Here is an 18,279-nt window from a genome sequence, read left to right on the forward strand (position 1 = left end):
AAAAATGAGGGATGGGAAACAAACACCCCGGAACCCCCCGCTATGTAATGGTACACTCCTGGGGAGCCTCCTTTATTATCACTAGTTATTTCCCCCCGCTCTGTAATGGTACACTCCTGGGGAGCCTCCTTTATTATCACTAGTTATTTCCCCCCGCTATGTAATGGTACACTCCTGGGGAGCCTCCTTTATTATCACTAGTTATTTCCCCCCGCTCTGTAATGGTACACTCCTGGGGAGCCTCCTTTATTATCACTAGTTATTTCCCCCCGCTATGTAATGGTACACTCCTGGGGAGCCTCCTTTATTATCACTAGTTATTTCCCCCCGCTCTGTAATGGTACACTCCTGGGGAGCCTCCTTTATTATCACTAGTTATTTCCCCCCGCTATGTAATGGTACACTCCTGGGGAGCCTCCTTTATTATCACTAGTTATTTCCCCCCGCTCTGTAATGGTACACTCCTGGGGAGCCTCCTTTATTATCACTAGTTATTTCCCCCCGCTATGTAATGGTACACTCCTGGGGAGCCTCCTTTATTATCACTAGTTATTTCCCCCCGCTCTGTAATGGTACACTCCTGGGGAGCCTCCTTTATTATCACTAGTTATTTCCCCCCGCTATGTAATGGTACACTCCTGGGGAGCCTCCTTTATTATCACTAGTTATTTCCCCCCGCTCTGTAATGGTACACTCCTGGGGAGCCTCCTTTATTATCACTAGTTATTTCCCCCCGCTATGTAATGGTACACTCCTGGGGAGCCTCCTTTATTATCACTAGTTATTTCCCCCCGCTCTGTAATGGTACACTGCTGGGGAGCCTCCTTTATTATCACTAGTTATTTCCCCCGCTATGTAATGGTACACTCCTGGGAGCCCTTGTATTCCCCCCCTAAGCCCCTCCCCCACACACACTATGTAGTGTTTTTTTTGTTTTGTTTTTACTGTTTTTTTTACAGTTTTTTTTTTTAATTTCCCAGAATCCTCCAGAAGTTTTGAAGAAGGATTATAGTGTTTTCCCGCTCCTCGCCGCTCCACCACAACCCGGGACAGTCATTGCCTTTAAGGTAAGAGGCGACGAGGGGGAGCCTGACCACCATAGTGCATGTGGGGAGGGACTGACCCTGTAGTGGCAGGAAGGGGCGGGCCTGACCCCCGTAGTGGCGGGAATGGGAGAGACTGACCCCTGTAGTGGCAGGAAGGGGAGAGCCTGACCATCATAGTGCATGTGGGTAGAGACTGACCCCCTGTAGTGGCAGGAAGGGGAGAGCCTGACCACCATAGTGCATGTGGGTAGGGACTGACCCCCGTAGTGGCAGGAAGGGGAGAGCCTGACCACCATAGTGCATGTGGGTAGAGACTGACCCCTGTAGTGGCAGGAAGGGGAGAGCCTGACCACCATAGTGCATGTGGGTAGAGACTGACCCCTGTAGTGGCAGGAAGGGGAGAGCCTGACCACCATAGTGCATGTGGGTAGAGACTGACCCCTGTAGTGGCAAGAAGGGGAGAGCCTGACCACCATAGTGCATGTGGGGAGGGACTGACCCCTGTAGTGGCAGGAAGGGGAGAGCCTGACCACCATAGTGCATGTGGGTAGAGACTGACCCCTGTAGTGGCAGGAAGGGGAGAGCCTGACCACCATAGTGCATGTGGGTAGAGACTGACCCCTGTAGTGGCAAGAAGGGGAGTGCCTGACCACCATAGTGCATGTGGGGAGGGACTGACCCCTGTAGTGGCAGGAAGGGGAGAGCCTGACCACCATAGTGCATGTGGGTAGAGACTGACCCCTGTAGTGGCAGGAAGGGGAGAGCCTGACCACCATAGTGCATGTGGGTAGAGACTGACCCCTGTAGTGGCAGGAAGGGGAGAGCCTGACCACCATAGTGCATGTGGGTAGGGACTGACCCCCGTAGTGGCAGGAAGGGGAGAGCCTGACCACCATAGTGCATGTGGGTAGAGACTGACCCCTGTAGTGGCAGGAAGGGGAGAGCCTGACCACCATAGTGCATGTGGGTAGGGACTGACCCCTGTAGTGGCAGGAAGGGGAGAGCCTGACCACCATAGTGCATGTGGGGAGGGACTGACCCCTGTAGTGGCAGGAAGGGGAGAGCCTGACCACCTTAGTGCATGTGGGGAGGGACTGACCCCTGTAGTGGCAGGAAGGGGAGAGCCTGACCACCATAGTGCATGTGGGTAGAGACTGACCCCTGTAGTGGCAAGAAGGGGAGAGCCTGACCACCTTAGTGCATGTGGGGAGGGACTGACCCCTGTAGTGGCAGGAAGGGGAGAGCCTGACCACCATAGTGCATGTGGGGAGGGACTGACCCCTGTAGTGGCAGGAAGGGGAGAGCCTGACCACCATAGTGCATGTGGGTAGAGACTGACCCCTGTAGTGGCAGGAAGGGGAGAGCCTGACCACCATAGTGCATGTGGGGAGGGACTGACCCCTGTAGTGGCAGGAAGGGGAGAGCCTGACCACCATAGTGCATGTGGGGAGGGACTGACCCCTGTAGTGGCAGGAAGGGGAGAGCCTGACCACCATAGTGCATGTGGGTAGAGACTGACCCCTGTAGTGGCAAGAAGGGGAGAGCCTGACCACCTTAGTGCATGTGGGGAGGGACTGACCCCTGTAGTGGCAGGAAGGGGAGAGCCTGACCACCATAGTGCATGTGGGGAGGGACTGACCCCTGTAGTGGCAGGAAGGGGAGAGCCTGACCACCATAGTGCATGTGGGTAGAGACTGACCCCTGTAGTGGCAGGAAGGGGAGAGCCTGACCACCATAGTGCATGTGGGTAGAGACTGACCCCTGTAGTGGCAGGAAGGGGAGAGCCTGACCACCATAGTGCATGTGGGTAGAGACTGACCCCTGTAGTGGCAAGAAGGGGAGAGCCTGACCACCATAGTGCATGTGGGGAGGGACTGACCCCTGTAGTGGCAGGAAGGGGAGAGCCTGACCACCATAGTGCATGTGGGTAGAGACTGACCCCTGTAGTGGCAGGAAGGGGAGAGCCTGACCACCATAGTGCATGTGGGTAGAGACTGACCCCTGTAGTGGCAAGAAGGGGAGAGCCTGACCACCATAGTGCATGTGGTGAGGGACTGACCCCTGTAGTGGCAGGAAGGGGAGAGCCTGACCACCATAGTGCATGTGGGGAGGGACTGACCCCTGTAGTGGCAGGAAGGGGAGAGCCTGACCACCATAGTGCATGTGGGTAGAGACTGACCCCTGTAGTGGCAGGAAGGGGAGAGCCTGACCACCATAGTGCATGTGGGTAGAGACTGACCCCTGTAGTGGCAGGAAGGGGAGAGCCTGACCACCATAGTGCATGTGGGGAGGGACTTACCCCTGTAGTGGCAGGAAGGGGAGAGCCTGACCACCATAGTGCATGTGGGGAGGGACTGACCCCTGTAGTGGCAGGAAGGGGAGAGCCTGACCACCATAGTGCATGTGGGGAGGGACTGACCCCTGTAGTGGCAGGAAGGGGAGAGCCTGACCACCATAGTGCATGTGGGTAGAGACTGACCCCTGTAGTGGCAGGAAGGGGAGAGCCTGACCACCATAGTGCATGTGGGTAGAGACTGACCCCTGTAGTGGCAGGAAGGGGAGAGCCTGACCACCATAGTGCATGTGGGTAGGGACTGACCCCTGTAGTGGCAGGAAGGGGAGAGCCTGACCACCATAGTGCATGTGGGGAGGGACTGACCCCTGTAGTGGCAGGAAGGGGAGAGCCTGACCACCATAGTGCATGTGGGGAGGGACTGACCCCTGTAGTGGCAGGAAGGGGAGAGCCTGACCACCATAGTGCATGTGGGTAGAGACTGACCCCTGTAGTGGCAAGAAGGGGAGAGCCTGACCACCTTAGTGCATGTGGGGAGGGACTGACCCCTGTAGTGGCAGGAAGGGGAGAGCCTGACCACCATAGTGCATGTGGGTAGAGACTGACCCCTGTAGTGGCAAGAAGGGGAGAGCCTGACCACCATAGTGCATGTTTGGAGGGACTGACCCCTGTAGTGGCAGGAAGGGGAGAGCCTGACCACCATAGTGCATGTGGGGAGGGACTGACCCCTGTAGTGGCAGGAAGGGGAGAGCCTGACCACCATAGTGCATGTGGGGAGGGACTGACCCCTGTAGTGGCAGGAAGGGGAGAGCCTGACCACCATAGTGCATGTGGGGAGGGACTGACCCCTGTAGTGGCAGGAAGGGGAGAGCCTGACCACCATAGTGCATGTGGGGAGGGACTGACCCCTGTAGTGGCAGGAAGGGGAGAGCCTGACCACCATAGTGCATGTGGGGAGGGACTGACCCCTGTAGTGGCAGGAAGGGGAGAGCCTGACCACCATAGTGCATGTGGGGAGGGACTGACCCCTGTAGTGGCAGGAAGGGGAGAGCCTGACCACCATAGTGCATGTGGGGAGGGACTGACCCCTGTAGTGGCAGGAAGGGGAGAGCCTGACCACCATAGTGCATGTGGGTAGAGACTGACCCCTGTAGTGGCAGGAAGGGGAGAGCCTGACCACCATAGTGCATGGAGGGAGGGACTGACCCCTGTAGTGGCAGGAAGGGGCAGGACTGACCCCTGTAGTGGCAGGAAGGGGAGAGCCTGACCACCATAGTGCATGTGGGGAGGGGGGAGGGGTGTGTAGACCCCTGTGGTGTTGGGGGGGGGGGGGGTGTAGACCCCTGTGGTGTTGGGGGGGGGGTGTAGACCCCTGTGGTGTTGAGGGGGGGGTGTAGACCCCTGTGGTGTTGGGGGAAGGGAGGGGTGTGTAGACCCCTGTGTTGTTGAGGGGGGGGGGTGTAGACCCCTCTGGTTTTGAGGGGGGGGGAGACCCCTGTGGTGTTGGGGGGGGGGGTGTAGACCCCTGTGGTGTTGGGGGGGGGGGTGTAGACCCCTGTGGTGTTGGGGGGGGGGGTGTAGACCCCTGTGGTGTTGGGGGGGGTGTAGACCCCTGTGGTGTTGGGGGGGGGGGGGAGGGGGTGTAGACCCCTGTGGTGTTGGGGGGGGGGAGGGGGTGTAGACCCCTGTGGTGTTGGGGGGGGGGAGGGGGTGTAGACCCCTGTGGTGTTGGTAGGGGGAGGGGGTGTAGACCCCTGTGGTGTTGGTAGGGGGAGGGGGGGTAGACCCCTGTGGTGTTGGGGGGGGGAGGGGGGGTAGACCCCTGTGGTGTTGGGGGGGGGAGGGGGGGTAGACCCCTGTGGTGGTGGAGGGGGGCAGACCCCTGTGGTGTTGGGGGGGGGGGGTGTAGACCCCTGTGGTGTTGGGGGGGGGGTGTAGACCCCTGTGGTGTTGGGGGGGGGGTGTAGACCCCTGTGGTGTTGAGGGGGGGGGGGTGTAGACCCCTGTGGTGTTGAGGGGGGGGGGGTGTAGACCCCTGTGGTGTTGAGGGGGGGGGGGTGTAGACCCCTGTGGTGTTGAGGGGGGGGGGGTGTAGACCCCTGTGGTGTTGAGGGGGGGGGGGTGTAGACCCCTGTGGTGTTGAGGGGGGGGGGGTGTAGACCCCTGTGGTGTTGGGGGGGGTGTAGACCCCTGTGGTGTTGGGGGGGGGGGGAGACCCCGGTGGTGTTGGGGGGGGGTGTAGACCCCTGTGGTGTTGGGGGGGGGGTGTAGACCCCTGTGGTGTTGGGGGGGGGGAGACCCCGGTGGTGTTGGGGGGGGGTGTAGACCCCTGCGGTGTTGGGGGGGGGGGGTGTAGACCCCTGTGGTGGTGGGGGGGGGGTGTAGACCCCTGTGGTGTTGGGGGGGGGGGTGTAGACCCCTGTGGTGTTGGGGGGGGGGATGTAGACCCCTGTGGTGTTGAGGGGGGGGATGTAGACCCCTGTGGTGTTGAGGGGGGGGATGTAGACCCCTGTGGTGTTGAGGGGGGGGATGTAGACCCCTGTGGTGTTGAGGGGGGGGGGAGACCCCTGTGGTGTTGGGGGGGGGGGGGGGGTGGCAGACCCCTGTGGTGTTGGGGGGGGGTGGCAGACCCCTGTGGTGTTGGGGGGGGGGTGGCAGACCCCTGTGGTGTTGGGGGGGGGGGTGGCAGACCCCTGTGGTGTTGAGGGGGGGGGGAGACCCCTGTGGTGTTGGGGGGGGGGGGTGGCAGACCCCTGTGGTGTTGGGGGGGTCCCTGTAGTGATCCGGGAATGATGATATTTCTGTTTCTGCAGCTTCTGGAGCTGACGGAGAATTACACTCCGGAGGTCTCTGAATACAAGGTAAGGATGGCCCCGCCCTGTGCATGGAGGAGCCGCCCCCTGCGCAGCGCTGACCCCCTATGACCTCTATGACCCCTATGTCTCTGTACAGGAGGGCCGACTCTTGTCCTATGACCTCTATAACCCCCTATGACCTCTATGACCCCTATGTCTCTGTACAGGAGGGCCGGCTCTTGTCCTATGACCTCTATAACCCCCTATGACCTCTATGACCCCTAGGTCTCTGTACAAGAGGGCCGGCTCTTGTCCTATGACCTCTATAACCCCCTATGACCTCTATGACCCCTATGTCTCTGTACAGGAGGGCCGGCTCTTGTCCTATGACCTCTATAACCCCCTATGACCTCTATGTCTCTGTACAGGAGGGCCGGCTCTTGTCCTATGACCTCTATAACCCCCTATGACCCCTAGGTCTCTGTACAGGAGGGCCGACTCTTGTCCTATGACCTCTATAACCCCCTATGACCTCTATGACCCCTATGTCTCTGTACAGGAGGGCCGGCTCTTGTCCTATCACCTCTATAACCCCCTATGACCTCTATGACCCCTATGTCTCTGTACAGGAGGGCCGGCTCTTGTCCTATGACCTCTATAACCCCCTATGACCTCTATGACCCCTATGTCTCTGTACAGGAGGGCCGGCTCTTGTCCTATGACCTCTATAACCCCCTATGACCTCTATGACCCCTATGTCTCTGTACAAGAGGGCCGGCTCTTGTCCTATGACCTCTATAACCCCCTATGACCTCTATGACCCTTATGTCTCTGTACAGGAGGGCCGACTCTTATCCTATGACCTCTATAACCTCCTATGACCCCTATGTCTCTGTACAGGAGGGCCGACTCTTGTCCTATGACCTCTATAACCCCCTATGACCTCTATGACCCCTATGTCTCTGTACAGGAGGGCCGGCTGTTGTCCCATGACCTCTATAACCCCCTATGACCTCTATGACCCCTATGTCTCTGTACAGGAGGGCCGACTATTGTCCTATGACCTCTATAACCCCCTATGACCTCTATGACCCTTATGTCTCTGTACAGGAGGGCCGACTCTTGTCCTATGACCTCTATAACCTCCTATGACCCCTATGTCTCTGTACAGGAGGGCCGACTCTTGTCCTATGACCTCTATAACCCCCTATGACCTCTATGACCCCTATGTCTCTGTACAGGAGGGCCGGCTCTTGTCCTATGACCTCTATAACCCCCTATGACCTCTATGACCCCTATGTCTCTATAGAACTGGAGAAAAAAGGTAACACAGCGCAGGCAATATGTGACTAAGCCGTCATAGCGTGGTGAGGTAGCAGAATAGCAGTGTATAATGAAAAAATAATAATAATAAATTAGAACATGGGTAGAGCTGCTGCAGGACGCCTGATGACCATTGTCAGGCCTAGACAACGGACATGATGCAATTGGGGTCGGGTTGAGAAAATAATCAGGCTTTTGTCGCGCTGCTCTAGTTCAGTAAAACGTTTATTTTGATAATGGTGGACAACGCGTTTCGGAGGTGAACTACCTCCTTCGTCAGGTCCAAAGTTACAAGGTCTATGGTATAAGAATATCACAATGTATACATAGTAAAAACAAGTTCATTTACAAATAATATATAAATAATTAATTAAATAATTAAATAATTTAAAAGAGTCAATACATAAATAGATAAGTAATAGATGAATAAATATCTGTGTTTGTTAGAAAATGACCGTTATTGCTATAGAATTCATACATATAGTCGTAATTTCATTTGTATAATTAATAATCATAATAAAGGAATAGTTAATAATATAGTCACAATAGTAGTATTTGATAGATACTAGGACGGAAGGTGAGATCAATTTAGAGAAAGGAGGGTGCATCAGAAATAAGGAGGGTATGTATATCCTATTTTAAGGGTGAGTATGTATAGTCATGAGTGTGAGCCTAACCTGTTTTTTCTCCTATGGCAAGTCCGTCCTGAGGGTGAACTTGGATGGTGTTAGGGGATACAGACAGGTGGGTATCACAACGAGTAGACCTAAGTATTGATAGTGGTGTTAATGGACACATGTATTGGGATAGTGAGAAGAAGTATGTAAAGAGAAGAAGATTACCTCGGCGTTTGAGGGCTGGGGCAGACTTGCAGATTATCTGTAGGTATAGTGAAGATATGATAATGAGGAACTGGGAATGAGGTGTGAGGGGTGGTGAGGGATTGTGGTTATTTACTTGGTCTTAGGACGCGAGTCGGCACGGGCGCTGTGTGTGATGTCCGTGCCGAATTCGCGGTTTAAACGACAGACAGGATATAACTGCGCTTGCGCAGGACTTTGACAGGAGGCGTGCGACTGCGCATGCGCCAGAACTTGGCGCATGCGTGTTGGAGAAGGTGGTCCGTGCGACAGACTAGTATTTCGGTACATGAAAGGACTAAGTTGTGGCTGTGAGTAGAGATGGTAGAAATGGGAAATGCAGAGACTGAGGGTGGGTTGGAAGAGGAGGGGACTGTAAATGACCATTTGGAGTCCGAAGGCCACATTTTCCATTTTTTCCCAACAAACACCGAGATTAAAAAGAAAAGAAGGACCAGAGGGAAGAGAGGAGGAATCAAACATCACAAAAAAGAAGAGCCAACAACATACCCCGAACCCACCACAAAACTAGTCAAGATATTCAATCTCTCTACCCATACACTATCGGACGCAGAACATAGCCTCCTAAGCAAGGGTTTATCATTCTGCCCAACCACTAGAACTAACGAATTTGATCTATTCATAGATCTTAATAGTTATATTCGTAAGCTAACTCTCAAACGACTCTTTGCGATAAACCAAGCCAAGAGTAAAGACAACCAAGAGCCAGTAGATGATACATTCATTCACACAACACTACGGCCACCATCTATATTTTATCCCACTCACAGCAGAGGCCCCCACCTCGATACTTTCTACTCCATGGTATCCTCTGAGTTCAGATCACTACAAAGACCTACAGAAAGACCCCCAAAAGGTAATCTTACCCATTCTGAGAGAAATGCTCTAAACCAGCTGAAGAATAATCAAGAAATAATAATCAAACCAGCCGACAAAGGCAGTGGCACCGTGCTGCTCAACAGGATCGACTACCTTGAAGAAAGCAATAGAATACTCTCAGACCAAGAGTATTACCAAGTGCTAAATGAAGACCCGAGCCTCCAACACTTCGAAACCCTAAAAACTTTTGTCTCTGAAGCCTTCTGGAAAGGCATCCTAAACAAACAAGAAAAAGATTTCATTCTTCCCACAAATCCCAGGATGGCACTATTCTATTATCTTCCTAAGATACATAAGAACCCTACTTGTCCACCTGGGCGACCAATCATATCAGGGATTAATTCCCTAACCTGTAACCTGTCGGAATACGTGGACCATTTCTTACAACCCTATGTCAAACGGCTTCCAACATATTTGCGAGATTCCTCACAACTTATCCTTGAACTAGAAGGCTTCGTATGGAAACCCTCAATGAAGTTGCTGACCCTAGATGTCACGGCACTGTATACAAACATCACACATACACTGGGGGTGAATGCGGTACGAGTCACTCTTGAACGTGACCCCAACCTACCCCCCTCACAAACAGATTTCCTGATCCAAAGTATTCGCTTCATACTTGGACATAACGTGTTTGCATTTCAGAAGAAGATCTTTCAACAAAAACGGGGTACGGCCATGGGAACCCGTTTTGCACCCAGTTATGCGAATATCTACATGGGCGAATTCGAGTCAACCCTCATCATGAACAATGCACAATACTCAAACAGGATTGCTTTCTTTAAAAGATACATCGATGATGTTTTCATCATCTGGGATGGTTCAGAACAGGAGATTCTAGACTTCCTACAAGAAATCAATTCAAACACATGGGGCATTAACCTAACCCTCAACTCCTCCCCTACGCAGATAGAGTTTCTAGATTTATTGATTTCGGTCAATGACAAACGAGACCGTTTGACCACCTGTACATATTTCAAAAAAGTGGACGTCTACGTCTCTGTACAGGAGGGCCGGCTCTTGTCTTATGACCTCTATAACCCCCTATGACCTCTATGACCCCTATGTCTCTGTACAGGAGGGCCGGCTCTTGTCTTATGACCTCTATAACCCCCTATGACCTCTATGACCCCTATATCTCTGTACAGGAGGGCCGGCTCTTGTCCTATGACCTCTATAACCCCCTATGACCCCTATGTCTCTGTACAGGAGGGCCGGCTCTTGTCCTATGACCTCTATAACCCCCTATGACCCCTATGTCTCTGTACAGGAGGGCCGGCTCTTGTCCTATGACCTCTATAACCCCCTATGACCCCTATGTCTCTGTACAGGAGGGCCGGCTCTTGTCCTATGACCTCTATAACCCCCTATGACCCCTATGTCTCTGTACAGGAGGGCCGGCTCTTGTCCTATGACCTCTATAACCCCCTATAACCCCTATGTCTCTGTACAGGAGGGCCGGCTCTTGTCCTATGACCTCTATAACCCCCTATGACCCCTATGTCTCTGTACAGGAGGGCCGGCTCTTGTCCTATGACCTCTATAACCCCCTATGTCTCTGTACAGGAGGGCCGGCTCTTGTCCTATGACCTCTATAACCCCCTATGACCCCTATGTCTCTGTACAGGAGGGCCGGCTCTTGTCCTATGACCTCTATAACCCCCTATGACCCCTATGTCTCTGTACAGGAGGGCCGGCTTTTGTCCTATGACGCCGTCACTCAGGATGTGGAAGTTGAGTTCCTGATACAGCAGAAGAGTGAGTACAGGGGCTGGTGGTCTCCCTAGACAGGTGGGTGCCCCTTATACCATCTCCCAGTGCCCGCTATGTCTGGTGGGTGCCCCTTATACCATCCCCCAGTGCCCGCTATGTCTGGTGGGTGCCCCTTATACCATCTCCCGGTGCCCGCTATGTCTGGTGGGTGCCCCTTATACCATCTCCCAGTGCCCGCTGTGTCTGGTGGGTGCCCCTTATACTGTCTCCCGCTGCCCGCTATGTCTGGTGGGTGCCCCTTATACCATCTCCCAGTGCCGCTATGTCTGGTGGGTGCCCCTTATACCACCTCCCAGTGCCCGCTATGTCTGGTGGGTGCCCCTTATACCATCCCCCAGTGCCCGCTATGTCTGGTGGGTGCCCCTTATACCATCCCCCAGTGCCCGCTATGTCTGGTGGGTGCCCCTTATACTGTCTCCCAGTGCCCGCTATGTCTGGTGGGTGCCCCTTATACTGTCTCCCGGTGCCCGCTATGTCTGGTGGGTGCCCCTTATACCATCTCCCAGTGCCCACTATGTCTGGTGGGTGCCCCTTATACCATCTCCCAGTGCCCGCTATGTCTGGTGGGTGCCCCTTATACCATCTCCCAGTGCCCGCTATGTCTGGTGGGTGCCCCTTATACTGTCTCCCAGTGCCCGCTATGTCTGGTGGGTGCCCCTTATACTGTCTCCCAGTGCCCGCTATGTCTGGTGGGTGCCCCTTATACTGTCTCCCGGTGCCCGCTATGTCTGGTGGGTGCCCCTTATACCATCTCCCAGTGCCCACTATGTCTGGTGGGTGCCCCTTATACCATCTCCCAGTGCCCGCTATGTCTGGTGGGTGCCCCTTATACTGTCTCCCGGTGCCCGCTATGTCTGGTGGGTGCCCCTTATACTGTCTCCCAGTGCCCGCTATGTCTGGTGGGTGCCCCTTATACCATCTCCCAGTGCCCGCTGTGTCTGGTGGGTGCCCCTTATACTATTGCATGGTATCTCCGCAGAGAAGGAGCCTGGGAAGTTTGATCTTGTGTACGAGGGAGAAGACGGGGCGGACGTAGTGGAGTATGCGGTCCCTCCGGAATGTAAGGTGCGTATGATGGGGATGCTGGGAGTTGTAGTTCTACTGTATTATGACATTCTCTCCCGTGTGTAGGTCTTACAAGCCTGGAGCTCGCTCATTGACCCAAGACTGGTGACAGAACCGCTGGCAGTGGCCCCGGGCCCCTGAGACGCCGTTGGATGGGATTTTAAGCTTCTCCCGATGGGAGATTTTTGTATTGTCCTCAATATCTCGTTAACCGAGGCTTTTTTATGATGAAATAAAATATGTGACACTGTGTGGTGGTCTCCATGTCTGTTGTGTTTCCAGGGGGCGTGGTCATAGAGGGGTCAGAGCGTCCATGCTGACCCCTGACCACTACTGGCTATGATAGAAAGGTGTCAGGACACACAGGACATGGCAGCTCGCTGTGTATGGGGGGTGTAGTCACAGAGAGGGGTCAGAGCACCCATGCTGACCCCTGACCACTGCTGGCTATGATAGAAAGGTGTCAGGACACACAGGACATGGCAGCTCACTGTGTATGGGGGGTGTAGTCACAGAGGGGTCAGAGCACCCATGCTGACCCCTGACCACTGCTGGCTATGATAGAAAGGTGTCAGGACACACAGGACATGGCAGCTCGCTGTGTATGGGGAGTGTAGTCACAGAGGGGTCAGAGAACCCATGCTGACCCCTGACCACTGCTGGCTATGATAGAAAGGTGTCAGGACACACAGGACATGGCAGCTCGCTGTGTATGGGGGTGTAGTCACAGAGGGGTCAGAGCCCCCATGCTGACCCCTGACCCCTGCTGGCTATGATAGAAAGGTGTCAGGACACACAGGACATGGCAGCTCGCTGTTTATGGGGGTGTAGTCACAGAGGGGTCAGAGCGCCCATGCTGACCCCTGACCACTGCTGGTTATGATAGAAAGGTGTAAGGACACACAGGACATGGCAGCTCACTGTGTATGGGGGGTGTAGTCACAGAGAGGGGTCAGAGCGCCCATGCTGACCCCTGCTGGCTATGATAGAAAGGTGTCAGGACACACAGGACATGGCAGCTCGCTGTGTATGGGGGGTGTAGTCACAGAGGGGTCAGAGCACCCATGCTGACCCCTGACCACTGCTGACTATGATAGAAAGGTGTCAGGACACACAGGACATGGCAGCTCGCTGTGTATGGGGGGTGTAGTCACAGAGGGGTCAGAGCACCCATGCTGACCCCTGACCACTGCTGGCTATGATAGAAAGGTGTCAGGACACACAGGACATGGCAGCTCGCTGTGTATGGGGGGTGTAGTCACAGAGGGGTCAGAGCACCCATGCTGACCCCTGACCACTGCTGGCTATGATAGAAAGGTGTCAGGACACACAGGACATGGCAGCTCGCTGTGTATGGGGGGTGTAGTCACAGAGGGGTCAGAGCGCCCATGCTGACCTCTGACCACTGCTGGCTATGACAGAAAGGTGTTTGGACACACAGGACATGGCAGCTCGCTGTTTATGGGGGGTGCAGTCACAGAGGGGTCAGAGCGCCCATTCTGACCACTGCTGGCTATGATAGAAAGGTGTCAGGACACACGGGACATGGCAGCTCGCTGTATATGGGGGGTGTAGTCACAGAGAGGTCAGAGCGCCCATGCTGACCCCTGACCACTGCTGGCTATGATAGAAAGGTGTCAGGACACAGGACATGGCAGCTCGCTGTGTATGGGGGTGTAGTCACAGAGGGGTCAGAGCGCCCATGCTGACCCCTGACCACTGCTGGTTATGATAGAAAGGTGTCAGGACACACAGGACATGGCAGCTCGCTGTGTATGGGGGGTGTAGTCACAGAGGGGTCAGAGCACCCATGCTGACCCCTGACCACTGCTGGCTATGATAGACAGGTGTCAGGACACACAGGACATGGCAGCTCGCTGTGTATGGGGGGTGTAGTCACAGAGGGGTCAGAGCACCCATGCTGACCCCTGACCACTGCTGGCTATGATAGACAGGTGTCAGGACACACAGGACATGGCAGCTCGCTGTGTATGGGGGTGTAGTCACAGAGGGGTCAGAGCGCCCATGCTGACCCCTGACCACTGCTGGCTATGATAGAAAGGTGTCAGGACACACAGGACATGGCAGCTCGCTATGTATGGGGGGTGTAGTCACAGAGAGGTCCGAGCGCCCATGATGACCACTGCTGGCTATGATAGAAAGGTGTCAGGACACACAGGAAATGGCAGCTCGCTGTGTATGGGGGGTGTTGTCACAGAGGGGTCAGAGCACCCCTGCTGACCCCTGACCACAGCTGGCTATGATAGAAAGGTGTCAGGACACACAGGACATGGCAGCTCGCTGTGTATGGGGGGTGTAGTCACAGAGGGGTCAGAGCGCCCATGCTGACCCCTGACCACTGCTGGCTATGATAGAAAGGTGTCAGGACACACAGGACATGGCAGCTCGCTGTGTATGGGGGTGTAGTCACAGAGGGGTCAGAGCGCCCATGCTGACCCCTGACCACTGCCGGCTATGATAGAAAGGTGTCAGGACACACAGGACATGGCAGCTCGCTGTGTATGGGGGGTGTTGTCACAGAGTGGTCAGAGCACCCCTGCTGACCCCTGACCACAGCTGGCTATGATAGAAAGGTGTCAGGACACACAGGACATGGCAGCTCACTGTGTATGGGGGGTGTAGTCACAGAGGGGTCAGAGCGCCAATGCTGACTCCTGACCACTGCTGGCTATGATAGAAAGGTGTCAGGACACAGGACATGGCAGCTCGCTGTGTATGGGGTGTGTAGTCACAGAGGGGTCAGAGCGCACATGCTGACCCCTGACCACTGCTGGCTATGATAGCAAGGTGTCAGGACACACAGGACATGGAAGCTCGCTGTGTATGGGGGTATAGTCACAGAGAGGTCAGAGCGCCCATGATGACCACTGCTGGCTATGATAGAAAGGTGTCAGGACACACAGGACATGGCAGCTCGCTGTGTTTGGGGGGTGTAGTCACAGAGGGGTCAGAATGCCCATGCTGACCCCTGACCACTGCTGGCTATGATAGACAGATGTCAGGACACACAGGACATGGCAGCTCGCTGTGTATGGGGGTGTAGTCACAGAGGGGTCAGAGCGCTCATGCTGACCCCTGATCACTGCTGGCTATGACAGAAAGGTGTCAGGACACACAGGACATGGCAGCTCGCTGTGTATGGGGGGTGTAGTCACAGAGGGTTCAGAGTGCCCATGCTGACCCCTGACCACTGCTGGCTATGATAGAAAGGTGTCAGGACACACAGGACATGGCAGCTCGCTGTGTATGGGGGTGTAGTCACAGAGTGGTCAGAGTGCCCATGATGACCCCTGACCACTGCTGGCTATTATAGAAAGGTGTCAGGACACACAGGACATGGCAGCTGTCTGTGTATGGGGGATGTAGTCACAGAGGGGGCAGAGCTCCCATGCTGACCCCTGACCACTGCTGGCTATGATAGAAAGGTGTCAGGACACAGGTCATGGCAGCTCACTGTGTATGGGGGGTGTAGTCACAGAGGGGTCAGAGCGCCCATGCTGTCCCCTGACCACTGCTGGCTATGATAGAAAGGTGTCAGGACACAGGACATGGCAGCTCGCTGTGTATGGGGGGGTGTAGTCACAGAGAGGTCAGAGCGCCCATGCTGACCCCTGACCACTGCTGGCTATGATAGAAAGGTGTCAGGACACACAGGACATGGCAGCTCGCTGTGTATGTTGGGTGTAGTCACAGAGAGGTCAGAGCACCCATGCTGAACCCTGACCACTGCTGGTTATGATAGAAAGGTGTCAGGACACACAGGACATGGCAGCTCGTTGTGTATGGAGGGTATAGTCACAGAGAGGTCAGAGCACCCATGCTGACCCCTGACCACTGCTGGCTATGAGAGAAAGTGTCAGAACATAGGACATGGCAGCTCGCTGTGTATGGGGGGTGTAGTCACAGAGGGGTCAGATCGCTCATGCTGACCCCTGACCACTGCTGGCTATGATAGAAAGGTGTCAGGACACAGGACATGGCAGCTCGCTGTGTATGGGGGTGTAGTCACAGAGGGGTAAGAGCGCCCATGCTGACCCCTGACCACAGCTGGCTATGATAGAAAGGTGTCAGGACACACAGGACATGGCAGCTCGCTGTGTATGGGGGATGTAGTCACAGAGGGTTCAGAGCACCCATGCTGACCCCTGACCACTGCTGGCTATGATAGAAAGGTGTCAGGACACACAGGACATGGCAGCTCGCTGTGTATGGGGGGTGTAGTCACAGAGGGGTCAGAGCGCCCATGCTGACCCCTGACCACTGCTGGCTATGATAGAAAGGTGTCAGGACACACAGGACATGGCAGCTCGTTGTGTATGGAGGGTGTAGTCACAGAGAGGTCAGAGCACCCATGCTGACCCCTGACCACTTCTGGCTATGAGAGAAAGTGTCAGAACATAGGACATGGCAGCTCGCTGTGTATGGGGGGTGTAGTCACAGAGGGGTCAGATCGCTCATGCTGACCCCTGACCACTGCTGGCTATGATAGAAAGGTGTCAGGACACAGGACATGGCAGCTCGCTGTGTATGGGGGTGTAGTCACAGAGGGGTAAGAGCGCCCATGCTGACCCCTGACCACAGCTGGCTATGATAGAAAGGTGTCAGGACACACAGGACATGGCAGCTCGCTGTGTATGGGGGATGTATTCACAGAGGGTTCAGAGCACCCATGCTGACCCCTGACCACTGCTGGCTATGATAGAAAGGTGTCAGGACACACAGGACATGGCAGCTCGCTGTGTATGGGGGTGTAGTCACAGAGGGGTCAGAGCGCCCATGCTGACCCCTGACCACTGCTGGCTATGATAGAAAGGTGTCAGGACACACAGGACATGGCAGCTGGCTGTGTATGGGGGTGTAGTCACAGAGAGGTCAGAGCGCCTATGCTGACCCCTGACCACTGCTGGCTATGATAGAAAGGTGTCAGGACACACAGGACATGGCAGCTCGCTGTGTATGTTGGGTGTAGTCACAGAGAGGTCAGAGCACCCATGCTGACCCCTGACCACTGCTGGTTATGATAGAAATGTGTCAGGACACACAGGACATGGCAGCTCGCTGTGTATGGGGGGTGTAGTCACAGAGGGGTCAGAGCGCCCATGCTGACCCCTGACCACTGCTGGCTATGATAGAAAGGTGTCAGGACACACAGGACATGGCAGCTCGCTGTGTATGGGGGGTGTAGTCACAGAGGGGTCAGAGCGCCCATGCTGACCCCTGACCACTGCTGGCTATGATAGAAAGGTTTTAGGACACACAGGACATGGCAGCTCGCTGTGTATGGAGGGTGTAGTCACAGAGGGGTCAGAGCGCCCATGCTGACCCCTGACCACTGCTGGCTATGATAGAAAGGTGTCAGGACACACAGGACATGGCAGCTCGCTGTGTATGGGGGGTGTAGTCACAGAGGGGTCAGAGCACCCATGCTGACCCCTGTCCACTGCTGGCTATGATAGAAAGGTGTCAGGACACACAGGACATGGCAGCTCGCTGTGTAGGGGGGGTGTAGTCACAGAGAGGTCAGAGCGCCCATGCTGACCCCTGACCACTGCTGGCTATGATAGAATGGTGTCAGGACACACAGGACATGGCAGCTCGCTGTGTATGGAGGTGTAGTCAAAGAGAGGTCTGAGCACCCATGCTGACCCCTGACCACTGCTGGCTATGATAGAAAGGTGTCAGGACACACAGGACATGGCAGCTGGCTGTGTTTGGGGAATGTAGTCCCAGAGGGGTCAGAGCGCCCATGCTGACCCCTGACCACTGCTGGCTATGATAGAATGGTGTCAGGACACACAGGACATGGCAGCTCGCTGTGTATGGGGGTGTAGTCAAAGAGAGGTCAGAGCACCCATGCTGACCCCTGACCACTGCTGGCTATGATAGAAAGGTGTCAGGACACACAGGACATGGCAGCTGGCTGTGTTTGGGGGATGTTGTCACGGAGGGGTCAGAGCGCCCATGCTAACCCCTGACCACTGCTGGCTATGATAGAAAGGTGTCAGGACACACAGGACATGGCAGCTCGCTGTGTATGGGGGGTGTACTCACAGAGAGGTCAGAGCGCCCATGATGACCTCTGCTGGCTATGATAGAAAGGTGTCAGGACACACAGGACATGGCAGCTCGCTGTGTATGTGGGGTGCAGTCACAGAGGGGTCAGAGCACCCATGCTGACCCCTGACCTCTGCTGGCTATGATAG

The 18,279-nt window shown here is 55.1% G+C and overlaps 1 protein-coding gene across 2 annotated transcripts in view; it reads left to right on the forward strand.

Annotated features, from left to right (window-relative positions):
* The window catches only part of COIL (coilin), a 28,464-nt gene extending 16,157 nt beyond the window's left edge, over window positions 1–12,307 (forward strand). The window contains exons 3-7 of one of the 2 annotated variants that reach the window (XM_072132241.1): window positions 981–1,067; window positions 6,153–6,200; window positions 10,906–10,975; window positions 11,970–12,055; window positions 12,122–12,307. In XM_072132241.1, coding sequence (XP_071988342.1) covers window positions 981–1,067; window positions 6,153–6,200; window positions 10,906–10,975; window positions 11,970–12,055; window positions 12,122–12,196 — 366 coding nt within the window. In that variant the 3' untranslated portion in view covers window positions 12,197–12,307. Of the gene's footprint in view, window positions 1–980; window positions 1,068–6,152; window positions 6,201–6,361; window positions 6,419–10,905; window positions 10,976–11,969; window positions 12,056–12,121 lie in introns of those variants that run through there. The other variant, XM_072132242.1, reaches the window with a different exon arrangement.
* The last annotated feature ends 5,972 nt before the right edge of the window (window positions 12,308–18,279 follow it).

The sequence above is a fragment of the Engystomops pustulosus genome, unplaced genomic scaffold, assembly GCF_040894005.1.
Source record: "Engystomops pustulosus unplaced genomic scaffold, aEngPut4.maternal MAT_SCAFFOLD_291, whole genome shotgun sequence".
Taxonomy (NCBI): Eukaryota; Metazoa; Chordata; class Amphibia; order Anura; family Leptodactylidae; genus Engystomops; species Engystomops pustulosus.